This window comes from Mesocricetus auratus, unplaced genomic scaffold (genome assembly GCF_017639785.1).
Source record: "Mesocricetus auratus isolate SY011 unplaced genomic scaffold, BCM_Maur_2.0 Super-Scaffold_4256, whole genome shotgun sequence".
NCBI classification, from domain to species: Eukaryota; Metazoa; Chordata; class Mammalia; order Rodentia; family Cricetidae; genus Mesocricetus; species Mesocricetus auratus.
In genome coordinates, this window is record NW_024429182.1 from 4,779,167 (window position 1) to 4,798,254 (window position 19,088).

General features: G+C 47.2%; 1 protein-coding gene across 2 annotated transcripts in view; it reads right to left on the minus strand.

Annotated features, from left to right (window-relative positions):
* Plekhs1 (pleckstrin homology domain containing S1) overlaps positions 1–15,151 on the minus strand; it is a 33,387-nt gene extending 18,236 nt beyond the window's left edge. The window contains exons 1-6 of one of the 2 annotated variants that reach the window (XM_040742413.1): positions 14,885–15,151; positions 13,928–14,180; positions 10,386–10,432; positions 1,529–1,617; positions 1,307–1,413; positions 520–651 (exon numbers count right to left, since the gene is read on the minus strand). In XM_040742413.1, coding sequence (XP_040598347.1) covers positions 520–651; positions 1,307–1,413; positions 1,529–1,617; positions 10,386–10,413 — 356 coding nt within the window. In that variant the 5' untranslated portion in view covers positions 10,414–10,432; positions 13,928–14,180; positions 14,885–15,151. Of the gene's footprint in view, positions 1–519; positions 655–1,306; positions 1,414–1,528; positions 1,618–10,385; positions 10,433–13,927; positions 14,181–14,884 lie in introns of both variants that reach the window. The other variant, XM_040742403.1, reaches the window with a different exon arrangement.
* Positions 15,152–19,088: the final 3,937 nt, after the last annotated feature.

The window sequence follows — 19,088 nt, forward strand, 5'->3', positions numbered from 1 at the left end:
GCACACACATGCACACACATTCACGGGCAGTCATGCACATATATGTCCAGCCATACACATATGTACACACACATGCACACACACTCACATGTGCAGTCACACACATATGCACACACACTCACATGTGCAGTCACACACACATGCACACACATTCACGGGCAGTCACGCACATATATGTCCAGCCATACACATATGTACACACACATGCACACACACTCACATGTGCAGTCACACACATATGCACACACACTCATGTGTAACCATGCACATATGCACATATATGTTCAGCCATATAATACGTCCACACACATGCACACACACTCACATGTGCACTCATACCCACATGTGCAACCACACACATATGCACACACACACATACACACAACCATTTTGGCACACAAGGAAGACCGATGCTCTGCCTTTGCAGCCTGGTTTATATTTTCAGCCTGTTTATTGTCTATAGGCTCACAATGCCTTTGCTGTCACGCACAGCAGTCATGCCATCTTCCTACTGCTCACCTGTCATGGCCAATGAGGAAGTAGTCCCTGTTCACGGTTCTGATGGACATCACCTCCTCTGGGTGGCACTTGAACATCTTCTGCACAGATTGCATCTTCTCCTGGCTATTTATGCCAACCTCTATGATGGTACTTCTGAGACAGACACAAAGTAACTAAGCGGATACAGAGAGCAACTTAAGACAAAAACAGACTCCTGTCTTAAATTGGGAAGGAAACTGAACATTCCACTGACCCACATTTTAAAGACTGTCTAGTTCCCGTCATAAATCTCATTTGAATTCTTTCTATTTTAGAAAATAACTCTGGATCTGGTTCATCAGTAATTGAAAATATTCTGTTCAGCTTGAAATTCAACTCAGAAGTTCCTATTCGGGTTGGGTTTCTGAGTCCACAAATTGCAATATTTTCCAGTACTCCTGGTGCATGATTTCTGAAGAAAAGACAAAGAATAGTTGATCTAAAATATTTCTTAAACTCCACCTTGGCTCTGTGAAAATTGGATTTCAGGGGCTCTAACTCATCAAAAAATTAAGTGAGACGAAGTCTTCCCCCAAATGCTCAGGGATTGGAGATGTACCGCCTATAACGTATACTGTGAAGTAACGACCTCACTTTTACCTACACTGCTCATTGTCTCAGCTCTCTTAGAGGCACAAATACCATGACAGGTCGGAAACCCATGCTGCTTTCGGTCAGAGACCCAGGGTTCAGTTCTGGACAGCTTGTTTAGCGTTTGGCTTGGACGCGTTTGCTGCTGTTCAGGTTCCCTGGTTCAGATACACACCGATCGAGCTCGATGGAGCCTCGATGTTGATGGTCCTTGTAATAGGAAAGACTCAGGCCCTTTCCCCCTCTCTGGGACAGGATAAAGAGCCGCTTTTTCCAGGAGGCCTGAAAAACGAAAAGGTTTTGCTGTTCAGTCGAGCCTCAGAAGATGAGGAAGGACTTTTTTTTTCAAATGCTCATGAGCTGGTGGGAGTCTGGCTAGACCACAGCGGGTACTCACGGCAGAGAAGAAAAGCTGGGGGGGCGGCGACTTAATGAAGTAATCTTGTTTGTGGACTTCATTTCCATAATCGAATGCAAATTGTTTGCCTGATAGAAAGAAAGTGAAGAGGATTCGGTTTGTTCTCTCGTAAGTTTCAGAAAAGAACGGCCCCATTTGGAAACCATTGCTTATCTTCAAATTGTTCAGTTATTCAAAAGAACATGCACAATAGCTGTCACCCCCGACCCCCCAAAAGACCAAGTGAGGAGCAACAGCTGTGCCACCATTGGATGCCTTTAGTGGCAGCTTTGGCTCACACTCTCTCTCTCTCTCTCTCTCACACACACACACACACACACACACACACACACGCACGCACACACACGCACGCACACACACGCGCGCGCACGCACCTCTGTTTTCTCTCTTAGGGCCACAGAGAAGGAAATGCAGGAGAGGGACCTCATTAGCATGACTGGATGCCCAGGTCTCACCTGCTCTGTTGTATCACCCTGACTCCATTTTCCTGCAGCAGGTTTTTTAAGCCTGCGGTAATGTCTGTCTTTGCTGAACCCGAAGGCGGACTAGACCTACAGCCAGTGATGTCAGAGTAAAACTTGCCCTTAACCACAGTTTTTAACAGCACGGCTTTCCTAAATGAAAATACCCTGCAGTTCATTTAGACAGTTTAGAAAACTACAAAATGATGATGATGATGGTGGTGATGGTGATGGTGATGATGATGGTGATGGTGGTGATGGTGATGATGGTGATAAAAAACTGACTTTAATTCCAGGAATGACAATGAAACAGTTAATATTTAGGAGCCTCTTTACTGCTTCTTCTGGCCTGGTTTCCACAGCAGGTATTTCTGCTTCTACTTGTTAAACTGTGTGTGCATGTTTAGGTCATGAGTGTATGCACACACACACACACACACACACACACACACACACACACGCACGGACACACTCTTCCTCACATGTGTGCCACGGAAAGGCTAGAAAAGATCAGAGCACCCACATAGGACAAGAAAAATGTGTATTCCCTCCAACCATGCTGGACAAGGGTGTAATTCATAGCACATTAGGTGGAGGGCTGAGGACTGTGCCAGACTCACCCCACAAATCATAAAGGCAAGTCTTAGAAGACCAACTTGTTCCCAAGAAACTTAAGATTTATAAGAATAAAAAATATTCAGCTCCAATAAAGTAAGTTTGTAATGTCTGGCAAGCAGTCAAAGGTGGCTAGGCATGCAGCAGAGGCAGACAAATGTGACACGGATGAAGGGAATAACTAACCAATCAAGGCACAGGTGTTAGACACGCCAGAGATGTACCGTCACTGTCAAAAGCTCGTGACAGTACGGGTTAGAAAGACCCAAAGTGAACTCCGGGAGACGAAAGCAATGGCATCTTGGGGGCCAGGGAGTTTTCACACCCAGACTGTGAGAGAAGATGGAATAAAACAGAAGAAAATTACAGTGCACCCAAATGCATAGCAATAGGGACTGTCAAAGAAAGCAGAGAAAAGTCCAAGCATGGAAAGGGAACCCATGCACCAGGGGGCAGTCTCAAGGGCCCAACGCAAAGCAGCTGGGATCCTTTAAAAAGAGGGGAAGAATCAAAAAAATAAATTGAAACAAATTCTAAAAAGTTCATGAACTTAAAATTATAAACCAAGACCCAATCAATTCAATGAACCTCATGAAACACAAGATGCGGGAAAGAAACATACCCCGAAGCTCCTCAGCATCAAGATGCTCAAAACCATGCCACCAGCAAACATCTCAAAAGCAGACAGTGGAGAGGACAGTCCGCATATAACAAAGATAAGCAACAAAAGGGTTCCGGTTCTTTTTAAACTTCCATTTACGCCATGAATGGCTTGCCTGAAAGCATGCCTGTGTACCTCAGGCATGCCTGGTGCCAGAGAGAGCCAGAAGGCGACGTCATATGCCCTGAGATCGGAGTTACAGAGGGTTGTAAGCCCCCACGTGGGTGCTGGCAATGAAACCCAGGTTCTTTTGGAAGAGCAGCCAATTGTCTTAACTGCTTAGCCATCTCTCCAGCCCCAACTGCTTGATTTCTTGTTAAAATTTAAACAAGAAAATGTTCAGCATTATACAGCACTGAAGAAATGCCACTATTCAAAGTTCTATAAGCAGCAAATGTATCTTTTAAATAAGGAAGTGATTTGGATGCATTTTCAGGTATGCAAATTTTGAAAGAATTTCATGATTAGAGGAAGCTTCCACTCTCAGAAGCGACGCTAAAGGAAACCCTTAGAATGTATTAGAGGCATGCAGAACACCGATGGGAACCACAAGGCTAGGTGCGTGAGGTGACTTTTCTTATTATTTAAAGCATCCAACAATTCAACTAGCTAAACAAAAATAGCAATGCATTGTGCAAATTATAATGGTGTGTGAATAATGTGAATTCCAATAGCAGTGTAAAGGCTAGGGACAGAAAATGAGATTACATCTCTGTAACGAGTCTGCATTATTTGTGAGCTAATATACCATTACTTGGGGGCTATGCTGCTGTGTGTTTAAAAATACATAAGCAGGAAAATAATGGCTAAAATAACATAGCACAGTTTAATAAGCTAATAAGACAGGTAAAGTAAAACCATAAAAGTGCTCCATTAATTCACAAGAAAGCAGAAAGCCTGTGGTAATTGGGGGGGGGCAGGCCAAATGAGGAAAATAGAAAACAGCATTATGATCCATGTAAAATCTAAGTCACCCAAGCACCTGAACTAAAAGGAAGACATTGTCAAATGCGATGAAATAGTAAGATCCAACTCTGTGCCACTTATAAGAAACACATTACAAGTGTAAGAGGCACAAGTAAAAGAAAAAAAAAACGATGCACGTCTTAGTCAGGGATTCTGTAGCAAAAGCAACTTGGGCAGGGAAGGGTCTGTTCAGCTTGTACTTCAGGCCACTGTCCATCACTGAGGGAGGTCAGGCCGGAGCCTGGAAGCTGGGACTGAAGAGAAGCCGTGGAGGGGTGCTGCTTACCGGCTTGCTCCTTGTGGCTTGCTCAGCCTCTTCTTATACAAGTCAACGCCACCCGCCCAGGGTTGGCACCACCCACAATGGGCTGGGCTCTCCCGCATCAGTCATTAGTCAAGAAAATGCCCCCAACAGGCCAATATGGTGGGGGCATTCTCTCAACTGAGTTTCCCTCTCCTAAGAGATCTTTAGCTCAGGCTAAGTAGAAAAACAGCAACGAGCAAACAAAACCCTAGACAGTACAATACACCCTGTTAACTCAAGTCGCAAGAAAGCAGAGTGGCTACAGTATATCATGTAGATCCCAAAGCAAGGGATAGTACCAGGGAATAAAGGTCATTTTTATGGTAACATAGGAGTCAACTAATCCTAAGAGGCTAAGATAACAGTAAACATACGTGTCCTTAGCAACAGAGCTTCAAACATGAAGCAAAATCTAACAGAGTCACAAGAAGAAAAAAAAAGACATATTCTAAATGAAAGGCACCCTCCCCCCTTGCCCTTCACCACCAGAGGCAAGCAGGAGAGCTGACCCTGTTGACAGGGGTGTGGGCGAGCCCACCCGAGGACATGAGTGTAGAACATCCGGCCCCGCCCCTCATCTGCCATAAGGTGGAATGAATGGGCAAGGGAGAGGTGGCCTCCCGCCTGCCCCACGGCTCACTCCCCATGGCAGGGGAAGAGCTGGCCCGGAGGTCCTGAGAGTGAGAGGGTTGGCCCCGCCTCTTACCGGCACCCAGGAGAGTACCTGCATCTGGTCTGGGCAGCACAGTAGAGCTGGCCCTGGTGGTGTAGGTATGGGTGAAGCCAGCCCTAAGTGCACGAGCGCAGGAGAACGGGCCCCACCCCTTGCCCCTTGCTGCAGAGGGAGAACTAGCCAGGGCAGAGCTGGAGAGCTCACTGTGGTGGCTAGGAAGAGGGAGAGATGGCAGGCTGACCAACCCTGCAACCACCCAGGCCCAGAACCAGGGCTACGAGTTGGCCCATCCAACATCTAACCCATCTGTGATCTGCTGAAGCACCCTTCGAAGGGGCTGGTCCAGCAGATCCAAAGCTGCAGAACCTCCATGACTCAGGACAACAACAGGATGTCCAAGAGGAGTCCCGGTATCAACAGTGTAGCAGAAACCGGAGGCCTGGAGCTGGACCAGTGACTCACTACAATGAACACTTGTTAGGAAAGATGAGCGGACCAAAGGGTTTACCATGTGACTCACTGCGTCCCACTACAGCTTCCACGATGAGATTTTTCTTTTAAAAATTTTACTTTGTTTTATCTTGTAGGGGGAGGTTGCAAGGGCAGAGGGGAGGATGCAAAGGGATGGAGAGATAAATGGAATTAGGATGCATGGTGGGAAACCCACAGAGAATCAATACAGAGTTAAATTGGAAACAGAAACAAAGTGACAGTCACCGGGCTGAAAAAGCCTTCTCTCCGTAACAGAGAGAACACATAAGGGAAAAATCGGCAGCAGCTCCGGCAGCACGGCCAAGGGTTTAGCCTGGATGGCATTTATGGAGCACAGTGACAGACCAGCCGGTCCTGTTCTCCTGGGCACAGCATGGCTCTTCCTGGTAGAGCATTCATCCAGCTAGGAAGAGAAGACGTTTCTTCAACCAATTCCAAGACCTACTTCCGCTTTTGATCTATAGACAACACTGAAGACTGCGACCTTTTCCTCTAAGCTCAGGGGCAAGAGAAAGGTGTTCGCGTTTGCCCTGTGTAGAGCCATCGAGCAAGAAAAGGGACCAGGGCACAAAAGAGTTGGGAAGAAGTGAAACTATTGCTCTTGGCAGATGACGTCATCCCGTGTGGTAGAGAAACCTTAAACAGTCCTGGGACAGCTACAGAGCTAATGGGCAGGGTCAGTGGTCTGTAAAGTCACTAGGCAACAGTTCTCACAGTTCCACAAAGTAGCAAGAGATGGTATGAATGTGAAAGCAAGAAAGTATTTCCATGTATTATAGAACTCCACAAGCAAAATTATAAAGATAAATTACTAGAAGAATTTAAGAACATAAATAAATGGAAATATACCCCATTCGCATATTCACAGATTGAAAGACAGTCATTCTGATAACGACAAATTAGAAGTAACCCCCAAAGCAATCTACAGATTCGATGCAATTTTTTTTGTTTTGTTTTGTTTTGTTTTGTTTTGTTTTGTTTTTTGTTTTTCGAGACAGGGTTTCTCTGTGGCTTTGGAGGCTGTCCTGGAACTCGCTTGGTAGTCCAGGCTGGTCTCAAACTCACAGAGACCCGCCTGCCTCTGCCTCCCGAGTGCTGGGATTAAAGGCGTGCGCCACCAACGCCCGGCGATGCAATTTTTTTTATCTGAATTCTAATGCATTTTTCATAACTGGAAAAGCTCATTCGTATTATCATGTGGATTTCCCAATAGCCTTGAATAGCCAAAACAATCTTGAAAGGTAAAGAGTATTCAGGTCTCCAAAACAAATAAACAAACCACCAAACCTTACAGGTTTGGAGAGATGGAGTGGTTAAGAGCACTGGCTGCTCTTGCAGAGGACCCAGGTTCAATTCACAGCACCCCACATGGCAGCGAATAACTGGCTGTAACTCTAATTTCTGGGGATCCAATACTCACATCAGGCCTCCCTGTGTACCAGGCATGCTCAAGATGCACATATGTGCACTTGGCATGAACATGGTGCATATACCCACATGCTGTGTTTTATATGCACACAAGTAATACAAATATATATTTTTAAAAGACTCTTACTATAAACTTGTAAGAATTAAGAGCAAGAGCACAGGCACACAGACCCAGGTCATAGATTGGAGGATCCAGAAACAAACCCACACATCAGTGGCCAAGGCCATTCCATGGACAGAGTACAATGCCCTTAACAAAGTCCTCCTAGAGTCAGTGTGCATTCACACACAAAACCCTGAAGCTGGGCTCTACAAACCATTGAGTTGACTCAGTGAATGAGAATGGAGGAAATACTTGTCTCTTGACAGTGACAGACAGCTGGCTGACCTGTAAAGGGGCGGGGGGAGAATGGAGAGAAACCACTTACTGGATAAGGGCTTTTATCCTAGCGTGACTGGATGCTTTAGAATTAGGTAGAGGCTGTGATGCACAGAATTGTGAATGTACCACAACTCCCTAAATTGTGTACTTTCCCTTACATCTGCTGCTAAGGCAGGTGGGGCTGTAGCTTAGAGGTTGAGTGCTTGCACGGGAAAAGTTCTGAGTTAATCCCTAGCATCACGGGGGGGGGGGGGTTGGGGGGAAGGGATTGGGGGTGCTCTAAAGTTAAGGTATATGGTGATCACACACAGGCTCTCCACAAATGTTCCGGCAGCTTTACTCTTTCTGAAGACTGGAAGCACCCCAGTTCTCTGACCTTCGGGTCAGGGGATTGATGAACTGGGATAGAGCTATGCACAGGGATATTATTTAGGAATGAGAAAGAAACAGACTGTGTATATGTGCAGCAGCACAGGTGAATCTCAAAAGGTTTACACTTAGTGACAAGCTAGTTGCTGGGGATATAGCTCAGCAGGCAAAGTGTTTGCCCAGGATGCACGAGGCCCTGAGTTCATCCCCAGCATTGCGACAAAGGAGCACAGTGGTCCACACATGTGATCTTTGGCAGGAGGATCAGGAGGTGATTCCTGACCAGCCTGGCCTACATGAGACCCTGTCTCCAAAGAAAGAAGGAAGAACAAAGAGTGTTCACCCCTCGTGATTTTATTTCTGTAAAATTCTACAATAACAAATTAGCTTCATACAGAGAGAAAGGAGACCCGTGGTTATCTAGGAGAGGTTGTATGCATGGCAGAGAGGGAGGCAGGGGTAGATGGTTATGCTCATTATCTGCACTGGGGGATAGATCATGGTATTTATTTATTTAAGTCTGACAATGTTCGTAATTTAGCCTAAGGCATCATGAATGCTAGGCAGGTGTTCTACTGTGACTTACAGCTGCAGTTTATGGTATCACTACAGGACAACCTTACCTAATTGTAACTTTAAACACAGGGACCTATTATATGCCAATTATGCCTCTAAAGATTTCTAAGATAGCAAATACATTTGAAAAAAGCTAAACATAGTTCTGCAATATGACCCAGCCATTCTATGCCTAAGTAAATTAAAAAATAGGTAAATGAAAGTGGTCTCCACTTGTACATGTGTGCATAAGCATATATACACACATCTACACGAACATGTACATATAACACACACATATTCTCTATATGCACATATGTGTATGTACGCATACATTTATATAGAAACACGAATGCTCACATAATCTTTTTATGTTAAAGACAGAAAGCACCCTAATGTTTCTAGATGGTGAGCAAACCACCCAGTTATGACACAGCCATACAAATGGAAAGGGGAACAAGACAATGCCAGGGTTGAATCTCAATCATGAGTTACAGAATTACACTGCCTAGAATAAGCCAGATGACAGTGTCTACCGTGTGCTTGCGTTTATGCAAAACTCTAGCAAACAGAGTGACAGAAAGCCAGGCCATGGGACAAAGGACTGGGTGTTGAAGGGAAGGATTACAATAGGAAAACTTGAGAGTCAGGAGTCAGGTTCCCTCCAAAACTTCCTAAGGGAAGTATGGGAAGCAATGTGATTTTTTAAAAATTAAAAGTATGTGTAAAAAATTAGAAAACTTAGTCCCACAAGAAAACCTTCCACAGGGGACTGGCAAGATAGCTCAGTATTTATGACACATGTATGAGGAGCCAAGTTGGGATCCCCAGGCTCCCATAAAGCCAGGCGTGGTCTCATGCATTTTAATAACCTCACTGGGCATCGAAAGGCAAATCTCTGGAGCTCACTGGCCAGTCAGCCAAGCTGAATCACTGGCTTTCAGGTTAATAAAAGACCCCGACTTGAGCAATAAGGTGGAGAATGATCAAGGAAGGCACTCAACATTGATCTCCAGAGTCCACACACACACACACACACACACACACACACACACACACACACACACACTCATTCACGTGAACACGTATGTATACCATATATATTTTATATATATAATAAAATAAGTCCTGCACACACACTAAGACGCAGCTCCATCAGCTTCTCCCTAAGACCTCTTTGGATTCCCAGGACCTCAGCCCTCCCTCTGGCTGCCACAGCAGTGTGCTCCTGTTCCGGGATTACACTGTGACCCGACTACTTGTGCTGAGCTAAGATTCTCCATTCAGACACTCGCCTGTGCTTTTCCCCAGTCTCTCAGTGAGATCATAAGTTCCCTGGCCACAACCACTCATCTGAGTTAAGCTGCAGATAGATCCTACAACCTGAAGCACACAGACTTAACAGTTACAGCTTTTGTAAACACTTTAGAGTCGAATGGGATGATTTGTTTTCAAGTTCTGCTGCTGTAGCTACTCTCCTGGAGTGAATTACACGACTGTGTAAGCAATGTGTACTGAGTGTTTGCACAGTGTGTACTGAGTGTTTGCACAGCGTGTACTGAGGTGCCCTCCTAAAAAGCCCTAATGACAATCTAGGCAGCCTAAGCGAGAATTTTATGCAAAATTAAAGGAATATATCCCAGTCTTAGCTGGGCTGTGACTTATTAAAGGCACTGTCTCCAACTTACAAATGGAACAGAGGGCCAATGAAAAACAGAAAATGCTAAATTTCTAGACAATTCAGCTTTTACAAATAATAAGTGAGTCCAACAGCTTCTCCTTTCTCTAAACCAAGAGTCACTGTCCCAGGACATCTGTGGTCCCTACAAAATAGGAACTGACGTCTGTGTCCTGGGCAAGAAGATGGACCTTGTTCACCATTTTTTTTGGTGGAAAGATGTTTCCTTCCGACTTACACCCCCCCAGGTACCTGAGTTCTTTGGAGGTCTGGCTTCCATCTGGATGCTTCTTCTTGCCCTGTCACGAGAGGGGTTAGACAACAGTTAGCCTCCAGATGTTGGTGGTCACAGTGACTAACTGCGGCACCACCAGGAGTCAGGTCAGGCCTCGCCAGCTCTGGCTCTGGCCTTTTCTGTCTATACTCCATGTATGGAGTCCAGAGGTCAACCCTGGGTGTAGTTCCTCAGGTGACATCTGTCTTGCTTTTGAGTCATTGGCTTGGAGCTCACCTGGCTGGCCAGAGCCCCCCCCCCCAGTCTGCTTATCTCCGCCTCCCCTGCTGCTGCCGCAAGCATACCCCGGCGTACCCCGCTTTTTAGTGGGGATTCCGTGAAGCCAGGTCCTCGTGCGTGAACAGCAAACCCTTTACTGACTGAGCCAGTCCCTCCAACTCCATCCCTCCAAGTATCTCTAGCTCTTGTTAGCACGTTCCCCCATTGTACCCCAAAGATGGTGGTAGCCATGGCAACGAGGACAAAGACAAGGAGCCTGTGTTCACCCGATAGGTGATCTGGGAGAAGCTGTGAAAAAGGCTACAAGTCCTTCCTGTCCCTGCCGCATGTGGCTGTAAAAGGAGAGCCCCAGGGAGGCAGGCGACGCCAGAGAGATCAGAGCAGCACACAGGGCAGAAGACCATGGATCAGACAGCGTTGGGGAGCACCGTGGATAGAGAAGTAGCCGAGACAAGCCTCTTCCCATCTTGGGCTTGCTGTCTACCAAGGGAACCTCATGAGCAAGGACCAGGGAGCCCTGTGCTCCCAATCCCTCCGCTATCCATGCTGCCATTCTCAAGATTTCCTGATGCCGACGCCCAAGACTGAGCCCGGGGAGCTGAACCTAACTAAGTCTTGTCCTACAAAGCTGTCTGTCGTCCTAAACCACCTAGGGCAGAGGTTCTTGACCTGCTTGATACTTTGCCCTTCCTTCCAAAGGCACAAATAATTAAAAATTATAATGTGCATGTTCAAATTGCTCTTGGGAATTTTGTGTCTAAAGCATGAATTTCTGGCCACATCTGTAATTTCAGCATTCGAGAGGTAGAGGCAGTAAGATCGCATGCTCAAGGCTAGCCTCGGGTACATGGTGAGTTTGAGGCTAGCCAAGGCTAATTTGAAATACTATTTTTAAAAAATTCCCTGGGCTTCTTTTCAATGTGAGCATGCCGTTGCCCGGGGAAGTAGACATTAGGAAGATGTGCTTTTGAGCCTGCCGGTTCCTCCGGCCTCCACACACTTCAGACTTGGACGTCACGCATGCAGGGTTAGCCTGGTGAGTCAGGATGCACAGAACCTGGATCCGGTAGTGGTGCCTGGGAGACCGGTTGTGAGCAACATGTTTTCCAGCAATTTAAAGCAAAATTAACTGGAAAGTGTTCAGAGGCTGTTCTTTGGGGAAAAAAAAGTTTTGTTTTTCCCTGATAAAACACCTAGTTGTTTTTAAAGCCCATATAGTCTGTAAAGAGGAGGGATAAAATCTTCCCAATACTGGTTTGAGTCCATCCTGCTTTTTTATAGCTTGTTTAATCCTTCCCCAGCAGCAGAGCTCTGAGTGGGGCCAGGGAGAGTACAGGCCCTGAGCACTGAGGTTACTCAGCCCAGGCCCTGAGCACTGAGGGTACTCACCCCAGGAACTGAGCACTGAGGGTACTCACCCCAGGCACTGAGCACTGAGGGTACTCAGCCCAGGCCCTGAGCACTGAGGGTACTCAGCCCAGGCCCTGAGCACTGAGGGTACTCACCCCAGGCACTGAGCACTGAGGGTACTCACCCCAGGCACTGAGCACTGAGGGTACTCACCCCAGGCACTGAGCACTGAGGGTACTCACCCCAGGCACTGAGGGTACTCACCCCAGGAACTGAGCACTGAGGGTACTCACCCCAGGCACTGAGCACTGAGGGTACTCACCCCAGGCACTGAGGGTACTCACCCCAGGAACTGAGCACTGAGGGTACTCACCCCAGGCACTGAGCACTGAGGGTACTCACCCCAGGCACTGAGCACTGAGGGTACTCACCCCAGGCACTGAGCACTGAGGGTACTCACCCCAGGCACTGAGCACTGAGGGTACTCACCCCAGGCACTGAGGGTACTCACCCCAGGCACTGAGTACTGAGGGTACTCACCCCAGGCCCTAAGCACAGAGGGTACTCAGCCAAGGCCCTGAGCACTGAGGGTACTCACCCCAGGCCCTAAGCACAGAGGGTACTCAGCCAAGGCCCTGAGCACTGAGGGTACTCACCCCAGGCACTGAGCACTGAGGGTACTCACCCCAGGCACTGAGCACTGAGGGTACTCACCCCAGGCACTGAGCACTGAGGGTACTCACCCCAGGCACTGAGGGTACTCACCCCAGGAACTGAGTACTGAGGGTACTCAGCCCAGGCCCTAAGCACAGAGGGTACTCAGCCCAGGCCCTGAGCACTGAGGGTACTTAGGCATTTGCATCCTTTATGACTGGTTCTCAGAACTAGCCTGTTTGGAAGGGGCTTATTTCACAAACAGAAACCTCCATTTGAGAGAGAGAGAGTGAAATGAAATGCATCTGCTTCCCCCAGGTAGAACTCCCGGGCCCCCACGTGGATGCTCACGGTTACTCCCAATGTCGTCCACTCTCCTCGTGCACTGTGCATGGCAGAGTTTGCTTCGGGGCAGCTACAGCCCTGGGATGCCCATGAAGGGATCCAATGCCGCCTGTGGGGAGTTGCTCTTCTGGCTTGGTGTGAGTCTGGGTTTAAGTTTCCTCCCCATCAATAAGGAGAGACAGGAGTTTGAATCCAGTACAGCAGCACGGTACCTCTCCACACCTCCGCTCTCAGGATTGCTGTGACTCTCAGTGGAACCAATCTGACTAAGAGCGCTCTGCATACAATAGGTGTTCAGTTACCGGAACCTGGCCCTCTCCGTCTCCAATAGTCTACGGTTGTTAATGATTGCTAGCATTCATGGAACACACATACTACATTCCAAAATCCTAACCTGAAAGAAAGCCTTCAGGGGTTGTGTACTCAAAAAAGGAGAACATGAGGGGTGTGGTGGCCTATTGCTTTTTAACCCCAGCACTTGGTAGGTGGAGGCAGGCAGATTTCTGAGTTCAAGGCCAGCCAGGGCTACATGGGGATACCCTATCGCAAAAATAATAAGGAATAAGAATGGAATCTTTTTATGATTTTTCTTATACTCCTTGTCACTGGTCCTAAATAAACAGTCAAGCCCCGCACCCACGCATATCCGTTCAATTCAGCGCTTTGATCTCATTCGGGAAGATCTCCGGCTGTCCCCCAAGCTGCTCATTGTCCTGTTAGTTGGGACTTGATAAGTGTAATGCCAAGAGGTCATCTTATAGCCCAAGAAGATTATAAAGAAAAGCCTAAAATATCAAAACTTCTCAATTGGAAAATTTCCAGTTTTCCAATTATAATTGCTCAGTTGTGAAAAAGAAACAAACGAAAAGACAAACAAACCTCCCAGATCCACCATAACCCTGAGACTCCAACCTGTCACAGCAGTACTTACTAGGCCAGCGGGCAGTTCGGTGCTGTAACGTCCCTCGGGCTCCGGAACTCCTCCCGTCCACTCTGGGCGCTGGTTGAGGGTGAGGGTTAAGTACGGGCTCTGTTTGAAATGTGAATCAGCAGGAAGTTCTCCACAAGCCTTGGGAAGATTTCACTTTTGTCCCCACACAAATGGGAGCTGACGCTCAGGGGAAGTCCTGGGCTTTCATGCTTCTTGTGGCTTGGCACAGAATTGCACCTGATATTACAGGTATCTGGTGGGGAAGGAAAAAAAAAAGCAAACAAGTTTTAAAAATTCCTGCAAGACCTTGGACCATGGTAACAATGACTTTTATTGAGGACAATGCTAACCTAGCCTTGACCTTCTGCAGGGACTAACACTGTAACAACTCCCTGCTTCCCACCCAGCCCTATCTCAGCAACACATCATCCTTCGGAAGGATTGCTTTGTACCCAGCGAGGAAACAAAAGTTTGGCTTCTCTAACACACTCGTTCCTTCAAGCGGTTTCCAGGAAGATTGGCCCTTTGGTGCATGGTGACACATGGTGGAGCAGCTCCATTGGCGTGGTGAGGGGCTAGGCGTGATGTCGGCATATATGACCTCTTCAAAGCAAGAAGCATACACAAATGGTTGCCATTTGACACGTGCAGTGGTATTGGGCCGCTGCGGTCCTTGCGTGTATCTTAATTCATATTTCCGAAAGTTTTTCTTTTTAAAAAAAATACTTACTAGACTTAGAACTCTTCTGAAATTGTACAATTTTTAAAAATAACTTATTTAACTTTATTTTATGTGTATTGGTGTGAAGGCGTCAGGTCCCCCTGGAACTGGAGTTAGAGGAGAGGGCAGAGTGCTAATGAGCTATCTTGTCACCTTTAGAGATGAAAGCCCAGAGTCTTTATCCTTGTCACCTCACAGAGGTGGCTCAGCTCCTTCCAGCTTTGGCACACACTCACCTTGTCGTCTTTCAGACTTGAGATTTTCTTCTTCATTGGCAAAAGCAGGATGGATAATTCTTTTGCTTTTCCTTTGAGACAAGGTCTCGTTGCTTTTGAGGACAGCTTGGAACTCACTCGGGCAGTCAAGGCTGGTCTTGAACTGAGTCTGAACCCAAGCCTGCTGAGTCTGGGATTATTGGAAGGTGCAGCCACGCCCAGTTTTGGGACAGGTAAATCTGATTTCACAGGTCTTTCCTGAGAAAATAAGACTTCAGATCTAAAGAGCAGCCTGCGCAGTGGGTAGCCTTTGGCCAAAGTTCTTTCCCTGTTGTTTAGATTTTGCACCTGAGGAAGGGTGTGGGTCTTGTTGGTTCCTCATTTGGCCACCCTTTCTGGGCTTCAGGCATCCAGAAACAATTGGTTTGTTCACCTGCCACACAGAACTTGCTTTGCCTGTTCTAGGAGAAACCATTGCTTGAACTGCATTTCCTGACGTACAGTCAGCCTTGAACCTGGAGGCGCTCTCCAGCTCCACAGTGGGTCTTTGTCCAGGCACTTGCCTCTGTTGGAGCCTTCAGTAGTTCCTCAAAAGCTGTGCCGGGTCTCTGCTGGAAACCACAGAGCCACAGACAGTCTGTCACTGATAGCAAGACCAAAGGGAAAGAGGAAGTTACTTTACAATCCGTATTCCTCCATAACAATAAAGCAGGCGACAGACCCGTGAACTTCCATCTCCTGTCTTGTCTGCTTGTCCGCCCACCTACCCCAATGTGTTCCAGGCTTTGCTCTCACTTCCCCAATGACCTTACACAACTTTTCAGGGAAGATGCTTGGCGTATCCCAAGATACGCGTACTGCAGATGCAACCCATAAACCGAAAGCGATGTCCGCTTCTGGCGTCAAATACCAACCTTGTGAGATATCCATAAGCGTGCCAAAAGACGGAAGTGTGATTTTCCTAATTAATCACCGCCAACAACACGGGCGAGGCAATCTCTTTGCAAGTCAGCAACTTCTCTAACGTTCCAGTCAGTTGACTAATTTCATGATGGGACTCTGTCCACGAAGTCACTCTTTAATTTCTTGTTCCTCCTTCACCCAAACGGAGCTGAACAGTGTGCACTGCATGACAACACCTGGTGTTTATTGGGGAGTTTCAATGTGCTTGGAGTATCATCTAATCCCAACAGTTTTGTAGGGTAGGAATGACGAGCTCTTAATTTTTAAAAAGAGGAAACTGTAACTGAGAGATGAAATAGCTTGATAAAGGCCATACAGCCAGGGACAGAAACGAAACTCTGATCTACGCTGGCCATGTGGCTGGCGTGTCTTCGTTTGTCATCTGTGAGACCTGAGTTGGGGCCGGCTACCCTGGGCTCTCATCCTGCTCTGATACTGACTGGCAAGGGTAACCGGGCAGGTTGCCAGCTCCCTGGTCCTAATGATATCATTCCTGTCCTTGTTTAAAGGGCCCCATGTACCCATTCAGGCCACAGTCTGATCTCGCCCTTGGTTCAAAGCCAAGCACTCATCAGTGCACAGACTGACCAGCCACATGTTGCATGCTCATTGCCCGTGTGGATAGGACATACCCATGTCGATGTCACCGGGGAGTGATGACATCAATCGCACTGCAGACAACCTTCACCGCATCTCCTTTTGGGGACAAATAATTAAAAGAAGCAAGGTAAGGAAAGGGATCTACACACAAAGCAACAATGACGAGGGTGTCCCTGCAGACACTGTAAAAATGACACTGGTGCAGAAGCCCATTTCCTATCCCACCTGATTTCCAAGTCACCACGGATTTGTGAAGACAAAGAAACTGGCAATGTGAAGCATTGTTCACAGTTTTATGGGTCCCATGATTGGACTGATGGGCGCTGATGTAGGACTGTTAGTAGCTGCACATGGCAAAAAAAAAAAAATCACAGTGGCCTGCAACTTATTTGTCAAATGCCATGCAGGGTGTCTGGGTGAAGCGGTCCAGAGTCAGTCTGATGACTTGGTGACACTGTGACACTGGATTTGTGGCTTTGATAGTTTTGGCCGCATCTGTCTTTCATATTTATCATGTTTTCACAAGAAAGCATCCAAGCCCCAGGGAAGGAATGGGGGAGGGGGTGAGAGTCCCTGTTAAGTTCTTTTTACATCAGGCAGGAACAGTTTCCCTGCAAGGCTCGAGGAAGACTTCCTGTTATATTTGATTGGACCGGTCGCGTCACCTCAAGGTCAGCCTCAGAACCAAGAGGACACGGAGCCTCCTTGACCTGGACCAATCCTGGCTCTTTTCCTTGTCACCTGAACGAAGTCAGGGCTCAGCCCAGGAAGGCAGGGATGACGGCTGTGCACCATGCCCAGCCCCCTCTCTGGGGAGGACTCCAGAAGCAAAGCCTTCCCTGAGATCTTAGCACTCTGACCGCTGTGACCTTCCACACCGTCCCTCTCTCTAGCTAAACTCCTGGAGTGGAGGGAGGGCAGGGCGTGCCTCCATTCTGAGCTAGCATCTGCTACAAAAGGACCAAGGGGTTCAGTATACTTACAAAAGGGCACTCAAATGGTGACCCACGGAATCAAAGGGGTATAAAGAGGGAAGACTTGGAGAGATAAATGGATAAAGAAAATGAGGAGGGACTCTTTGGGGGCTCCCAGTGAGGTCAGAGACGTCCAAGCTGGCTGGAAGAGGGCTGGTCCTTGGGAAGAACAAGTTTACGTAATCTTAAAAGCAGAGCAGCATGCCCAGGAGGACGGTAGACAGTGAACCAGGCCCTGGATTCACTTGTCACCCCAGAGTAGAGCAGCTGTGATAGTCAGGCAACTGAACTGAGAAGTGTAAAGAAGATCATTGGCGATGAGGAGACCATTGGCGATGAGGAGATCATTGGTGATGAGGAGACCATTGGCGATGAGGAAATCAAGGAACTGAAGGCAAAGGTGCTTCATCCTCCATGTAGGTGTCCAGATATGGACCAACACCCTTTTGAAGCTTCCAAAAAGAGTTTTTTTTTTCTTGTTTGTTTGTTCCCTAATATGGCTGTAATCTGAGCCTAGGTTGTGGCCTATAAAGGTTTTAGAAACAGAAAAACATAATGAAGGTAACGATCTTCCCCCCCTTAAACACAACATACACACACACACACACACACACACACACACACTTTTATATTGTACTCATTTGTAAAAAACAAAGGCACAAATGCCAAAAAGGACTCCTAGATCCACAGAGTGGAGTGCTGAAGTTGTGTATCTTTTTATTTCAAAATGACATTTGGGTCCACATAGGGGCTAGAGGGTGGAGATAGCCAATAAAAGGTGAACCAAGGATTCCAACTCAGGAGACAGCTATGGGAGTGATGCTAGGAGGCTAAGAGGGAAGAGGGAGGGTAGGAGGGGGAGGGAGGGGAAGAGGGAGGAGGAGTGCTAGGAGGCAGGAGGAGGAGGGATGCTAAGAGGCTTCTTCCTTTTGCTCCCTTCCTTTCTCTTATCCTAAATCTTCATATTATCACTGTGGCTGGCCCTGAGCTGTGGGGTCTTAGTAGGTGAGGAACGGGACAGTGAGGTTTACAGTATAGGAGGCAGAGGGAGAGACGGGAGGAAGACCCCAGGAGTAGTGGTCCCCACACAGACACTCCCTTCCCACTGCCCATTACATTTCCAGGGTGTGAAATGACTTCTGGCCCCTGTGAGTCAATGATGGGGCTTTCCTGCTGCTTGGGGTGTGAGTGGCCCAATTTTCAACTTCAAACATGACAAAACTGGCATCTTTCACATCCAGATCCCACATAAGAGAAAGTAGGCTGTCTATAAATTTATGTGAATCATAAGATCAAGGAATCAGACAAACTCCATATAATCAGATTATCACCCAATTGACATTGTGCTTTTGTTCTTGTCTTTTTGTATTGGGGAACGTGGTTTTTTTTTTTTTTCTTCAGTGTTTTAATCTCTTTCACGGTCTGTTCTAGCCTGCTTTCTGTTGCTGGGATTAACACTTCAAAGCAAATTGGGGTGGGGGGGAGTCATTTCAGTGCACAAGCCATTCTTGAGGGAAGAGTAGACAGGAAGTCAAGCAGCATCTGAAGTAGAAGCCACAGAGGAATGCCACCCACTGTCTTGGTGACAAGGTTAAATTCAACGACCTTTCTTATGTAATAGCTCAGGCCACCTGCCTGGGGATGGTGCCGCCTATAGTGGGCTGGACCCTCCTCCTCCTCCATCAATG